Source organism: Mandrillus leucophaeus, unplaced genomic scaffold (assembly GCF_000951045.1).
Source record: "Mandrillus leucophaeus isolate KB7577 unplaced genomic scaffold, Mleu.le_1.0 Scaffold1206, whole genome shotgun sequence".
In the NCBI taxonomy this organism is placed as follows: Eukaryota; Metazoa; Chordata; class Mammalia; order Primates; family Cercopithecidae; genus Mandrillus; species Mandrillus leucophaeus.
The window spans coordinates 90,086-103,246 of NW_012100388.1; the positions used below are offsets into that span (position 1 = coordinate 90,086).

Here is a 13,161-nt window from a genome sequence, read left to right on the forward strand (position 1 = left end):
GCAGACATTTGTGGTGTTACAGCTCTTAAAGGCAGCGCATCTGGAGTTGTTTGTTCTTCCTGGTGGTTTCGTGGTCTCACTGGCCTCAGGAGTGAAGCTGCAGACCTTCGCGGTGAGTGTTACAGCTCAAAACTGCGGTGTGGACCCAAAGAGTGAGCAGCAGCAGCAAGATTTATTGCAAAGAGCGAAAGAACAAAGCTTCCACAGTGTGGAAGGGGACCTGAGCTGTGTTGCCGCTGGTTGGCTGGGGCAGCCTGCTTTTATTCCCTTATCTGGCGCCACCCACATCCTGCTGATTGGGCCATTTTACAGAGCTGATTGGTCCAGTTTGACAGAGTGCTGATTGGTGCCTTTAAATCCTTGAGGTAGACACAGTCACAGAGTGCCAGTTAGCTAGATACAGGGTACCAGTTGGTGTCTTCACAAACCCTGAGCTAGACACAGAGTGCTGATTGGTATATTTACAATCCTTGAGCTAAACAGAGTCACAGAGTGCTAGTCCTCCGAGTCTCCACTAGGTTAGCTAGATATAGAGTACCAACTGGTGTGTTCACAAACCTTGAGCTAGACACAGAGTGCTGACTGGTGTATTTACGATCCTCCGGCTACATATAAAAGTTCTCCAAGTCCCCATCCAGTTCAGGAGCCCAGCTGGCTTCACCCAGCGGATCCTGCACCAGGGCTGCAGGCTGAGCTGCCCGCTAGTCCTGAGCCTCGCCTGCACTTCTCAGCCCTTGGGCTATGGATAGGACTGGGTGCGGTGGAGCAGGGGGCGGTGCCTGTCGGGGAGCCCACCGCAGCAGGGGGAGGAGCTCAGACATGGCAGATTGCAGGTCTGGAGCCCTGCCCCGGGGGGAGGCACCTAGGGCCTGGCGAGAAATGGCTGGCCGGCAGTGCGGGGGACCTGGCGCAACCTCCGCAGCTGCTGGCCTGAGTGCTAAGCCCCTCACTGCCCTGGCGGGCAGTTCCGTGTGCGAGCCCTCCGAGCCGGCCCCCACCCCCACCCCCGCCAGAACTCAAACCGGCCACAAGCTTAGCCTTCGTTCCCAACGGCTGCGTCTCCCTCCACACCTCCCCGCAAGCAGAGGGAGGAGGCTCTGGCCTCAGCCAGCTCAGAGAAGGGCTCCCAGGGTGCTGTGGCGGACTGAAGGGCTCCTCAAGCACCGCCAGAGTGGACCCGAGGCCGAAGGCTGAGGAGGCGCTGAGAGTGAGGGCTGCTAGAACATTGTCACCTCTCACTAACACCAGCAATTGGGTTTTTGACTCAAAGGTTGAAATTTCTCATCTATAACTTAGGAAACTTAAGTTTTCCTCTGTCTTAAAATGCTTTGATCAGTAATTCTAAACTACTTATACTTGTCATCTCTTAAAATTTTTCTTAGGCCGGGCGCGGTGGCTCAAGCCTGTAATCCCAGCACTTTGGGAGGCTGAGACGGGCGGATCACAAGGTCAGGAGATCGAGACCATCCTGGCTAACCCGGTGAAACCCCGTCTCTACTAAAAAATACAAAAAACTAGCCGGGCGAGGTGGTGGGCGCCTGTAGTCCCCAGCTACTCGGGAGGCTGAGGCAGGAGAATGGCGTGAACCTGAAAGGCGGAGCTTGCAGTGAGCTGAGATCCGGCTACTGCACTCCAGTTTGGGCGACAGAGCGAGACTCCGTCTCAAAAAAAAAAAAAAAAATTTTTTTCTTAAAGATACTTAGACTACATTCCGCTATATTTGAATTCCATTTCAATTTTCAACTAAGTGCAATGTGGTCAATCTGCTGCAGATATTTAAAGATCAATGGGTTTCTTCCCATTTAAAATGAATTGTGCCAGGTTGACAAATACTGAATTTTTGTTGTTTCCAAATCTCCACTAGGGTACTTGATCAGGATTTGAGACAGAGAACAGTGTTGCTTAATAGTTTGAGTTGCAAATGAAATTCTCAGCCCTTTTTGGCTGCTGTCTCAGAGAGATTGATCCAACCAGCATTTATTGAATAGATCTTATGTGACACGCCACAGAAAGAGAGATACAAAGGTGAGCGAAATGAGATATGCTGCCTTTGGGGAGCTTACGGCTGAATAGGGGAGAAAGTCGTTAATTAAATAACTCAATAAATGTAACATTCTAACTGTGAACATTGTTAATGAAGTAGAGGTTCTTCATTGATCCTATAAAGAACTATGAATGTGGAATTTCCTCTGTCAGGATGGTCAGATGGTTGAGGAAGAATTAGTTAACCTAGAAGGGGAAGGAAGAGTGTTGCAGGTAGAGAATACCATATAAATAGGCTGTGGTGGGAAGGTGCTGGGAGGTCTGAGGGGACGGAAGAAACACTGCTGTTGCTGGACTATAGAGAGAGGGGTAGGACAAAATGAGGTGGGATAGATACATAGGGCCTTGTAAGCTGTATTAAATGAGTATCTTGAGGTTTAATTTAGGCACCATAAAATCCACCAGTTGCAAGTGTACAATTCAGTGATTAGTAAATTTGAAGCAGTGCAGCATCATTGTAATCCAGTTTGAGACATTTGCTTTGCCCCCAAAGTTCCCTCTTGCCCATTTGCAGGTCATATCATACCCACAACTACACCCAACATGAGGCAATCACTGATCTGCTTTCTCAGCCTTCTCAAGACACTTTATAAAAACAGAATTGTATAATATATAGTCTTTTGTGTCTGACTTGTTTCAATTTGCATAGTCTTTGAGGTTCATCCATGCTGTAGTGTATATGATTGGTTTGTTCCTTTTAATTGCTGAATAGAATTTCATTGTATAGATAAGCCACATTTTTATCTATTCTTTAGTTGGTGGACATTTGGGATATTCCTAGTTTTGGGCTATTACGAGGAATGCCGCTATGCACTTTCAGATGTGTGTCTTTGTGTGGACATATGTTTTCATATCTCTTGGATGAATTCCAAGGACTGCAGTTCCTGGGTCATATGATAAGTTTATGTTTAACTTTTCAAGAAACTGCCAGACTGTTTTCCGAGTATCTATACCACTTTATATTCTCACCAGAAATACGTGAGAGATCTAATTTTTCTATATCAAACAATTAGTATTGACTATCTTTTTGATTGGAGCCATTCTAGTGTTTTTGGTAGTAGCCATTCTAGGAGGGGTATAGTGGTATATTATTGTGGTTTTAATTTGCAGCATCTTTTCGTGAGTTTATTAGCTATTCATATGTCTTCATTATTTTATTATTTTTTTTGAGACAGGGTCTCACGCTGTTGCCCAGAATGGAGTATATTGCTCACTGTAGCCTCGAACTCATGGGCTCAAACCACCCTCTTGCCTCAGCCTCCCGAATGACTAGGACTACAGGCACATATATATGAGAGCCTGGCTGTCATATATCATCTTTGATGAAACGTCTGTTAATATATTTTATTTATTTTAAAATTATGTTGTTTGTCTTATGTAGGAGTTCTTTATTCTAGATACAAGTCTTTTATCAGATATATGATTGTCAAGTATTGTTTCCCCAGTCGTTGGCTTATCTTCTGTTTTATTAATGGTATCTTTTAAAGTGCAAAAGTTTTGAATTCAATAAAGTCTGATTTATCAATATTTTCTTTTTAAATAACATCTGCAAAGGTGGGCATTCAAGCCAAAGTTATAGATTAAATCACCCAGGAAAAGGGAGCACAGAATGAGAATCAGAGAGGGTTAAATGAAACTTTGAGGAATCTCTGCATACAATGTCATACTATAGGAGATAGATCTGCAGAGGTGGAGATGGAGCAGGAGGAACACTAGGACGGTGTTAGGTCATTTAAGTCAAAAGAGTATTTTAAGACTAGGAAGAGAGTAAAAGTATCAAGTCAAATAACATGAGGGCTGCAAAACAATTTTTAGGCTTAATATGGAGAGCATTGTAGACCTTACTGTACAGAAGCCAGATTGTAGTTAGTTGAAATGTGTATAGAAAGTGAGGAAATGTTGAATGTGAGTGTAGACACCTTTTCCTAGAAAAGTAGTATAGATGGGACAGTAGCGGGATATGAATGAGGAGTCAAGTGAAGTTTTCTTGCTTTCTTTTTCAAATTTTTAATGAGAAGGTAATCTCTTTATTTATTATCTAAATAATGATCCAGGAATAATGCCACTTTTGGAAAGTGTGTGGCATTAGGTGTTGATCCATTTAAGGTCACATGAGTCTCATACCTGTTATTCTTTTTATACTTTCTCTCCACTGAGTTCTTCAAAATATCTTCAAAATCTAAAAAATAAAAGTAATATGTGTACTAAAATACATGTAATAAAAGTAATACATTTCATTTTGAAAAATGAATTGTAAGCCCAAACTCTCTTATTCAAAACTCTAGGATTAGAAATATTTTGGAATTTAGAAATTCTCAGGTTTTTAGACAAGTAATCTGCTACATATACTGTAAATTATCAGATACTCCTATCGAGGCTTGGAGTAAGATGCCTTACTCAAATGCGCTATTTCTGCATTGAAGTATATATAATATTTACACTAAGTAGCGTAAGTATAGTTTTGAGTAGCTTCCTGTCAGTTCAGGTCAGGTTTTGGCCCCAAGGATTTCAATCAAGTTTTTTGTTGTTGTTGTTGTTGTTGAGACGGAGTCTCACTCTGTTGCCCAGGCTGGAGTGCAGTGGGGCGGTCTTGGCTCACTGCAAGCTTTGCCTCCTGGGTTCACACCATTCTCCTGCCTCAGCCTCCCAAGTAGCTGGGACTACAGGTGCCCATCACCATGCCCGGCTAATTTTTTGTGTTTTTAGTAGAGACAGGGTTTCACCATGTTAGCCAGGATAATCTCCATCTCCTGACTTTGTGATCCTCCCGCCTTGGCCTCCCAAAGTGCTGGGATTACAGGCATGAGCCACCGCGCCTGGCCTAGGAGTTCAATTAAGTTTTAGTGTTAAATAAGAAAGGGTAGAGTGGTTTTTAAAAATTTTTAATTTTTGATAGTTTTCTGAATTTTAGAACTGTGATTAGGAACTTGGTGTACCCAATGTCCTAGAATGAAAAACAGTAGTCCTTTGCTCTGGTCCTCCACAGTCTAAAGCATTGTTGTTGGAATGGGCAGAATCTTCCCCATAGGCAGCCGCATGTGTCTTCTGAGAGTTGCTTCCATGTTTTCAAATAATATGTTCATACTGTTTCTTGACTTACAAACATTAGCTATTATCTGTTGACTTCCTTTTTTACGCAACCTTCCCTCTTCCCATCCTCCCAATTTGGTTATCTCAGTGTTGCTTATGTCATCGTAATGTTTACACTGTTGTCCATGTTGAAATTTGTACTGTTCATTTTAAAGCCAAATTATTACATTTTCTTTCTTCTATAGTTTTTGTTGTTGTTAGTAATTGCTTTATATTTTCACTTGCATAATTTTTATTATTCATATCGTTAGTTCTTTTTAGGTATCCATGATTGTACGTGTCACTCCATCTTTGCTGTTGAGCTACCATGCCTGCCCCAAGATACAGGTTTTCTTATGTTAGGTATTGATATTGTATTTTAGCATTTATTTGTAGTACGTAATGACATAAATGACTAATTCTCTCCATGTATGTTCATGTGTCTTGATATACTGGTGACTCCCAATATGCATTTGTGAACATGTCTTTGGTTTCTTTCTTTTTTTTTTTTTTTTTGAGATGGAGTCTTGCTCTTGTTGCCCAGGCTGGAGTGCAATGGTGCATTCTCCGCTTACTGCAACCTCTGCCTCCCGGGTGCAAGTGATTCTTCTGCCTCAGCGTCCGGAGTAGCTGGGATTACAGGCCGCCACTACCACGCCCAGCTAATTTTTGTATTTTTAGTAGCGACTGGGTTTCACCACATTGGCCAGGCTGGTGTCAAACTCCTGACCTTGTGATCTGCCTGCCTTGGCCTCCCAAAGTGTTGGGATTACATGCGTGAGCCACCGTCTGGCCTATGTCTTTGGTTTCTTAAAGGCATGTGAAGCTCAGTCTGTCCATGTTGAGCTTACCTCCTTCCCCTGCTGCTTTTCTGTGCATCTCTGTCATGTGAGTACACAGCCAGAAACCATGGGACAGTTTAGATCCCTCACTAGGTTATGTTAGTCCTGCTTTTCAAATGACCTCACTTCTCCCTCCATATCCACTGCCTTAAGTCTGGCTTTGATCATTCAGTGCTGATATCTAGAATTGATCTCCTCACTCCTTTTACTGCTTTTTCTCTTTCTGTTTCTGCTAGCTGCTGTGCATGGACTTCTCATTTTTTACATGAAATTTACTCCCTATAAAAACAGGCTTAGCTTCAAGTTGTTGATTCTAACAATGCCAGTCAGGATGTTAAGATACAATTTACAGCAGGGAGGAGCAGGGTGCTGCTGGAGAGTCTGGCACCCTGCAAACAAGGGTACAGGGAGGCATGTGAACTCTTCCTGGGGTGGCCGTTCCTCTGAGACGCTGCAGCTGGCATTTGTCTTCTCCTAGCTCCCTGCATTATTTGTCCAAAGCATTGTTGTTGGAATGGGCAGAATCTTCATTTATGTTGATCTCTGGAAAGAGCATAGAACAGTTTGACTGTGAAGCCATACTGGTTGTCTTCAGCATTGGCCTTTCCTACCACTCTCTTTTTAGGAAGGGGATGTCAACCTTGCTTCCTCTCAGAGTCAAGCTGCTTATGTATTGCACATAAATGTTAGAAAGGATTCACGGTCCCAGTTGTATAAATCTGTGTTTGACTGAGGCATAGGGGGTCAGAAAATAGTTCTGGAAAAACAAAGCAAACCTGCAGGTTTTTGTAATGCAGTGAGAGAAATCACTGCAAATGCCTGGAAAAGCCTGCCGGCAGATGTGCTGATGTTAAGAGCACCTATGTTTCACTCTTGTCACCCAGGCTGGATTGCAATGGTATGATCTCGACTCACTGCAACCTCTGCCTCTCGAGTTAAGCAATTCTTCTGCCTCAGTCTCCCAAGCAGCTGGGATTATAGGCACCCACTACCACACCTGGCTAATTTTTGTATTTTTAGTAGAGATGGGGTTTTGCCATGTTGGCTAGGCTAGTCAAGAACTCCTGACCACAGGTGATCCACCCGCCTTGGCCTCCCAAGTGCTGGGATTACAGGCGTGAGCCATCGCACCCAGCCTGGACACAGTCTTACTTGATCTTCACAGAAACCCTGTGAACTGAGTGGACATGATTACCCTTCTCTTTTACAGATGAGGAGACCAAACAGCTTAGAAATGCATCAGTTTGCCCAACATCCACAATTAGAGCCAGGATTTGAACTTAGGTTTGTGATTGCTGACTTTGTACTCTTTCTATTGCCTTCTGATTGCTGACTTTGTACTCTTTCTATTGCCTTCTCAAAACTGGAAAGGTGAGTGAGATAGGGCAACAGTAGCCATCTCCTACTTAGGAGGCCTACTTAGCATAATTTTTTAAAGGTTCATCCATATTGTGGCATGTGTCAGTACTTTATTTCTTTTTATTGCTGAATATGATTCTGTTGAATGGGTATAGCTTATTTGATTTATCCATTCATCATATGATGGACATTTAGGTTATTTCCACCTTTTGGCTATTGTGAATAATGTGATACATTCATGGACAAGTTTTCGTGTGAGGAAATGTTTGCATTTCTCTTGGATGTGTATACCCTAGGAGTGAAGTTGTTGGGTCATATGATATTTAACATTTTGAGAAAGAGCCAGACTATTTTTCAGAACTGCTACATACATCCCCACTAGCAGTATATGAGGGTTTCAGTTTCACAACATCCTTGCCAACACTTAACTGTTTGTCTTTAATTATGAACATAATTAAAGTAATATCTGATAGTTATGATTTGTATTTCCATGATGGCTAATGATGTTGATTAACCCATTTTTCATTGGGTTATTTGTCTTTATTATTATTATTATTATTTTGGTGGAGATGGGGCCTCGTTATGTTTCATACACTGGTTTTGAACTCCTGGCCTGAAGCAGTCCTCCTACCTCAGCCTCCCAAAATGCTGAGATTATAGACGTGAACTACTTGCACCTGGCTTTGCCCTTATGTTATTGAATCGTAAGAGAGTTCTTTATGTATTCTAGATACAAGTCCCTTATTACATATATGATTTGTAAACTTTTTCTTCTATTCTGTCATTTGTCTTTTACACTTTTTTTTTTTTAAATAGAGGTTGAGTCTTGCTGTATTGCCCAGGCCATTCTTGAGTTCCTGGCCTCAAGATACTCTCTTGCCTTGGCCTCCCAAAGTTCTGGGATTATAGGTGTGAACCACTATGACTGGCTGTTTTTTCCCTTTCTCAGTGGTGTCTTTTGAAGCACAAAAGTTTTTATTTTGATGATGTGTAGTTTGTCTATTTTTTTCTTTGTGTGAGGAAGAGATCCAAATTTCTTTTGCATGTGGCTATCCAGTTGTCCCAGCACCATTTGTTGAAAACAGTACTCTTTCCCTAAGGAGTGATCTTGGCACCCTTCTTGAAAATCAGCTGACTATAGATACGTGGGTTTATTTCTGAACTCTAAATTCTATTCCATTGATATATCTATTCTTATTCCAGTACCACACAGTCTTGATTACTGTTCCTTTGTCGTAAGTTTTGCAGTCTGGAAATGTGAGCTCTCTAACTTTGTTCTTCTTTTTCGAGATTGTTTTGGCAGATCTGAGTCCCTTGAATTTTATATAAATTTTCAAATCAGCTTGCCAAATTTCTGTAAAGAAGTCAGCTCAGTTTTTGATAGAGATTGCCTTGGCTCTCTGTATCAACTTGGGAAGAATTGCCATTTTAACAATATTAAGTATTTTGATCCATGAACATGGGGATCCATTTCTAGTTTCCTCAACAACCAGCTTTGGCAGTATCTCTTCTAGATGTGGATGTTCATGTTAGGTGTGCTGTATTTTGCAAGTTAGCATTAGTCAAATTGAAGCCCTCATGCCTGGATTGTCAGGCATAGTGCTGAGGTTTAACTGTTACTCTTATGTAAAGATTAATTTAGTTGATATAAAAGATGTCTGGAAATTATGCAAAGAAAATAATGTGAGTAATATATGATTATACTCTTCATGTAAATCTTCACATAAAAAATGGTATGGCCTGTTTTATGGTTTGTTTGTAAACTCATTTTTATCCTAAATATGTCTGGCATAGGAGAGAGATTGTTTCAGGCAAACTTGTAAGTCTGTTGCCTTGTGGTGGTGGTACATATCAGAAGACTAACTTTAGTGGTAGTGAGGAGGGATGTCCTTCAAAACCGCAAAAATTTTGAGACCCTCTCGCATCTGTGTTTCCATGCCATAAATAGCCCTTCTCAGGCTTGTCATGGGCATGTACCAATGATGTAATAATGATGATTATATGAGAAGCACCACAGGTAGCTACTGGCATGATAGGTATAGGGCTCTGGGTATGGTCAGTTTGACTAAGTATTCCAAGAGGCCCCATGGAGTTTGTCATCTGTAACAGAGGACTTTAGCGCATTAGTGATGAAAAAACTGCTTACCACTGCCTATTGTGATCTCTCAGGGAGTACAAGGCAGCTCCGCAGTAAGTGCCTCTTGTCTTGTGTGATGTGCTTGAATACAAACATTCAGACTGTTTCCTGAGCACAGTAGTGCTCCATCTTCCTCATCAAAGGCTTGAAATAGAGTAGATGGTGTGTGATATCTGGACACTAACATCACCTATTCTATTTTCCTTTTTTTTGTTGTTATTATCAATGATCACTCACCTGCTTACTGTAAAACTAGACTTTATAAACAGATTATTGTTTTAGCTAATTTTCTTCTATGTGTTGATCCCTCCCAGTTTTTGTTCCTTTTTGTTGTTCATTGATTCTAGAGTTGTGTGAAGGAAGCCATTTTGTGAGTCTTGGTGCCCCTCTGCTTGCTTAGGGACACTACCAAGAGTTGGCACCAGTCTTACAAACGCCTGCGTTTGATCCAGAGTAGAGTTTTGGGAGAGGTAGAGTAAGTGACTGCTTATCAAATGTGACCTTGGGGTTGTCAGGCCCTGTTGTTTACCCTGCATTTTCCTACTGCCTCACTTGTCCCCACCCCCTATCCCACCACATGGTTAATAAATGAAAATCTCCAAATTCAAGATTCATTCTTTTGGTTGAAGGCTTCCATTTTCTGTTAAAATTTGAACAAAATGAAACATTTTACTACATTAAATAGTCTGGATAATTTATATTTAACTGGTTTTGTATACAGAGTTGGATAGATCTCAGTTGGTAAGTGGGGAGAGAGAACAATACACAAGTCAATTATTAGACATTTTGGGGGATGCGTAAGAGAAAACTAGAAAAAGGGCAGAGGTACCTGGAATCACTGAAGACATCTTATGCATACACTGTTATTTTACCTAAAGGCAGCCTTTCTCATGGTTCTCAGGAATGTCATGGTGACCCTTCATATTCTCTAGGAAACCCTTTACAGCAGTATTTGGCAAACTACAGTCTTGTGGGCCAAATCTAGCCTGCTGCCTATTTTTGTAAATAAAGTTTTATTGGTACATAACTACTCTCATTCATTTACACACTCTCTCTCTCTTTTTTTTTTTTTTTTTTGAGACGGAGTCTTGCTCTGTTGCCCAGGCTGGAGTACAGTGGTGCGATCTCGGCTCACTGCGAGCTCTGCCTCCTGGGTTTGTGCCATTCTCCTGCCTCAGCCTCCTGAGTAGCTGGGACTACAGGCGCCTGCCACCATGCTAGGCTAATTTTTTGTATTTTTAGTAGAGACGGGGTTTCACCGTGGTAGCCAGGATGGTCTCGATCTCCTGACCTTGTGATTTGCCTGCCTCGGTCGCCCAAAGTGCTGGGATTACAGGCATGAGCCACTGCACTTGGCCCATTTACACACTCTCTATGGGTGCTTTCATGCCACAGTGGCAGAGTTAATTAGCTGGAACAGACTTGGACCACAGTGCCTAAAATATGTATCTTGCGCTTTATAGGAAGTGTTTGCCAACAGCTCATGTAAAGTCTATACTTTTGGAAGGTTAAGTATGGATCATAGATATCTTGAATTTAATTTGGACTTCCTAACCTCTGATCTCACCATTATGTGGACTCACAGGCAGTGGTTTTAAGGAAAGATCACTGCTTATTTCAGGACAAATGCTTGGTCGTGATAAAAAAAGTTTAACTTCAAAAATATTCTTAAAATAACTGGTGTCACTGCTTTGTTTTAAACCTAAGTAGCCAATGGAAGATTAATCTCTGATTATATGTGTACATGATCCACCTGCCTCTTTCAGGTGGTGCCATCTTATTATGAGAAATGTTAGAATTTTCCCCTTAGACATTCATCTTCTATTGTTTTTGAAGACCAAACATTTATGTCACCATAACTTATTTAAATATACGTATGAATATAAATATAAAATGGTAAGCTCACTCTTGGAAATTTAAAGTGTTGTAGCTGAGTTATGTTTATTCTCTCTTCATTTTCTCTCAGCTTGAAATCCATGGCCCAAAATGACTCTACCAGTGGAGACTCTCTTCTGTGAAGACAACGACCAGATAGGAGGTTGGGATGAGCATGCCACTGCATCAGATCTCTGCCATTCCATCCCAGGATGCCACCTCTGCTAGAGTCTACAGAAGTGAGACCAAAGAAGAGGAGAGGGAAGAACAGGTACTGGGAGAATATCTTTTTTAGTTTCATTACTTTTATTAAATTTTTATTAAAGATGACCTAGAACAATGCTTAAACTCTAAAGGTCAGGTTTTCTCTGTTAATATACTGATAAGCACACAAATAGTTGTACTCAGAAGGAATTGTCTTTTTGTAGATTTCTAGGTTTTCAGATTTTGGTATAAACTGTTAGGCTTATAAATGGTTATAAATGACTTACCTTCATTGGTTAAATCTGCCTGATTATTTTTGATTAATCACTGTGACTAAGTTCTTTGGATTCTCAGAACATGATGCTGCTAGTTCCCTATTCATTGTAGTGTGAAATTTGGACACCAGATGGCTGGAATTTCTTAATGTGTGTCTTAGTCTGCCCTAGTGGCTGTAACAAAATGCCATAGCCTGGGTGGTTTAAATAACAAGCATTTATTTCTCAGAGTTCTGGAGGCTGGAAGTCTGAGATTAGGATGCCAGCATGGTTGGATTCTGGTGAGGTCTTACTTCCTGACTTATAAACAGCTGCCTTCTTGCTGTGTCCTCACATGGCATGGAGAGAGGAAGGAAGCAAGCTGTCATGTGGCTGTTCATACAGGAGAACTGATCCCATGGAGAGGGTTCCACCCCTAGGACCTAATTGTCTCCTCCAGGCCCCACCTCCAAATACCATTACATTACGGATTAGAGTTCCAGCATAAAAATCTTGTGGGAAACATAAACATTTAGTCCATAGCAGTGTGTATAAGAGGAAGCTATGCAAACTTGTTTGGAATAGAAAAAGGAAAATGTCCAACGGTGAGGCCAGGAAGGGAGATTCTTTCTGATACACACCCTCACTGCAGGTTTACTGTAGGTGGATATTTAATAAAGCCTTATTGAATTTATCTATTTGATGGGATTTTTAAGGTCTAAATAAATAGCATTAATCAATTATTTGTAGAATGGGGATTTTGATTGGTATTGGGAAGAAAGAGAAACTGTTCTGTCTCACCTTAGTGTGGGGATATTTTGAACACCCAGTGGCAGCCTGACAATTCAGGGTGTCGTGGAGCCCAGATGAGGTGGCAGAAGTGGAAGAGCAGTTGAACCAGGAACTTACAGGACCTCATGAGAGCTTCAGCAGCGGTGGCACAGGATGAAAATAGTGGTTGTGTTTCTAGGGTCTCAAATGTGGTATCAGGATTGATTTGAAAGGTAAATTTTTGTCCAGTGGAGCCTATTTGTATTTATGCAGCTTTTCCTGGCACAGGTTCAACCCAAAATCTTTTGCTATGATTTCTAATCCTCCTGTGCTTGGAGATATTATTCCTTCTGAATCCCGTAAGAAGAGCGAACCCTTGCATTTTACTTAGACGCAAATAATCCACTTGTTTGCTTAGTCTAATCTGTTAACACACCCTCGCTGAAGCCCATAACTGTAATCTTCTACAGAGGGTTGATGACTTTTATACAGTTGTCAATACAGTTGATGAATGACTGAACGAATGAATGAATGAATATGAATTAAGTTTCAGTGATATGGGATCATGTCACTGTGGAGATGATCTATTATTATTATTATTATTATT

General features: G+C 41.3%; 1 protein-coding gene across 4 annotated transcripts in view; it reads left to right on the forward strand.

The window, feature by feature from the left end:
• The window catches only part of MARCH8 (membrane-associated ring finger (C3HC4) 8, E3 ubiquitin protein ligase), a 143,569-nt gene that overhangs the window by 45,187 nt on the left and 85,221 nt on the right, over nucleotides 1-13,161 (forward strand). For 2 of the 4 annotated variants that reach the window (XM_011970534.1, XM_011970550.1), the window contains exons 1-2: nucleotides 9,320-9,503; nucleotides 11,417-11,596. In XM_011970534.1, coding sequence (XP_011825924.1) covers nucleotides 11,495-11,596 — 102 coding nt within the window. In that variant the 5' untranslated portion in view covers nucleotides 9,320-9,503; nucleotides 11,417-11,494. Of the gene's footprint in view, nucleotides 1-9,319; nucleotides 9,504-11,416; nucleotides 11,597-13,161 lie in introns of those variants that run through there. The other 2 variants (XM_011970543.1, XM_011970553.1) reach the window with 1 other exon arrangement.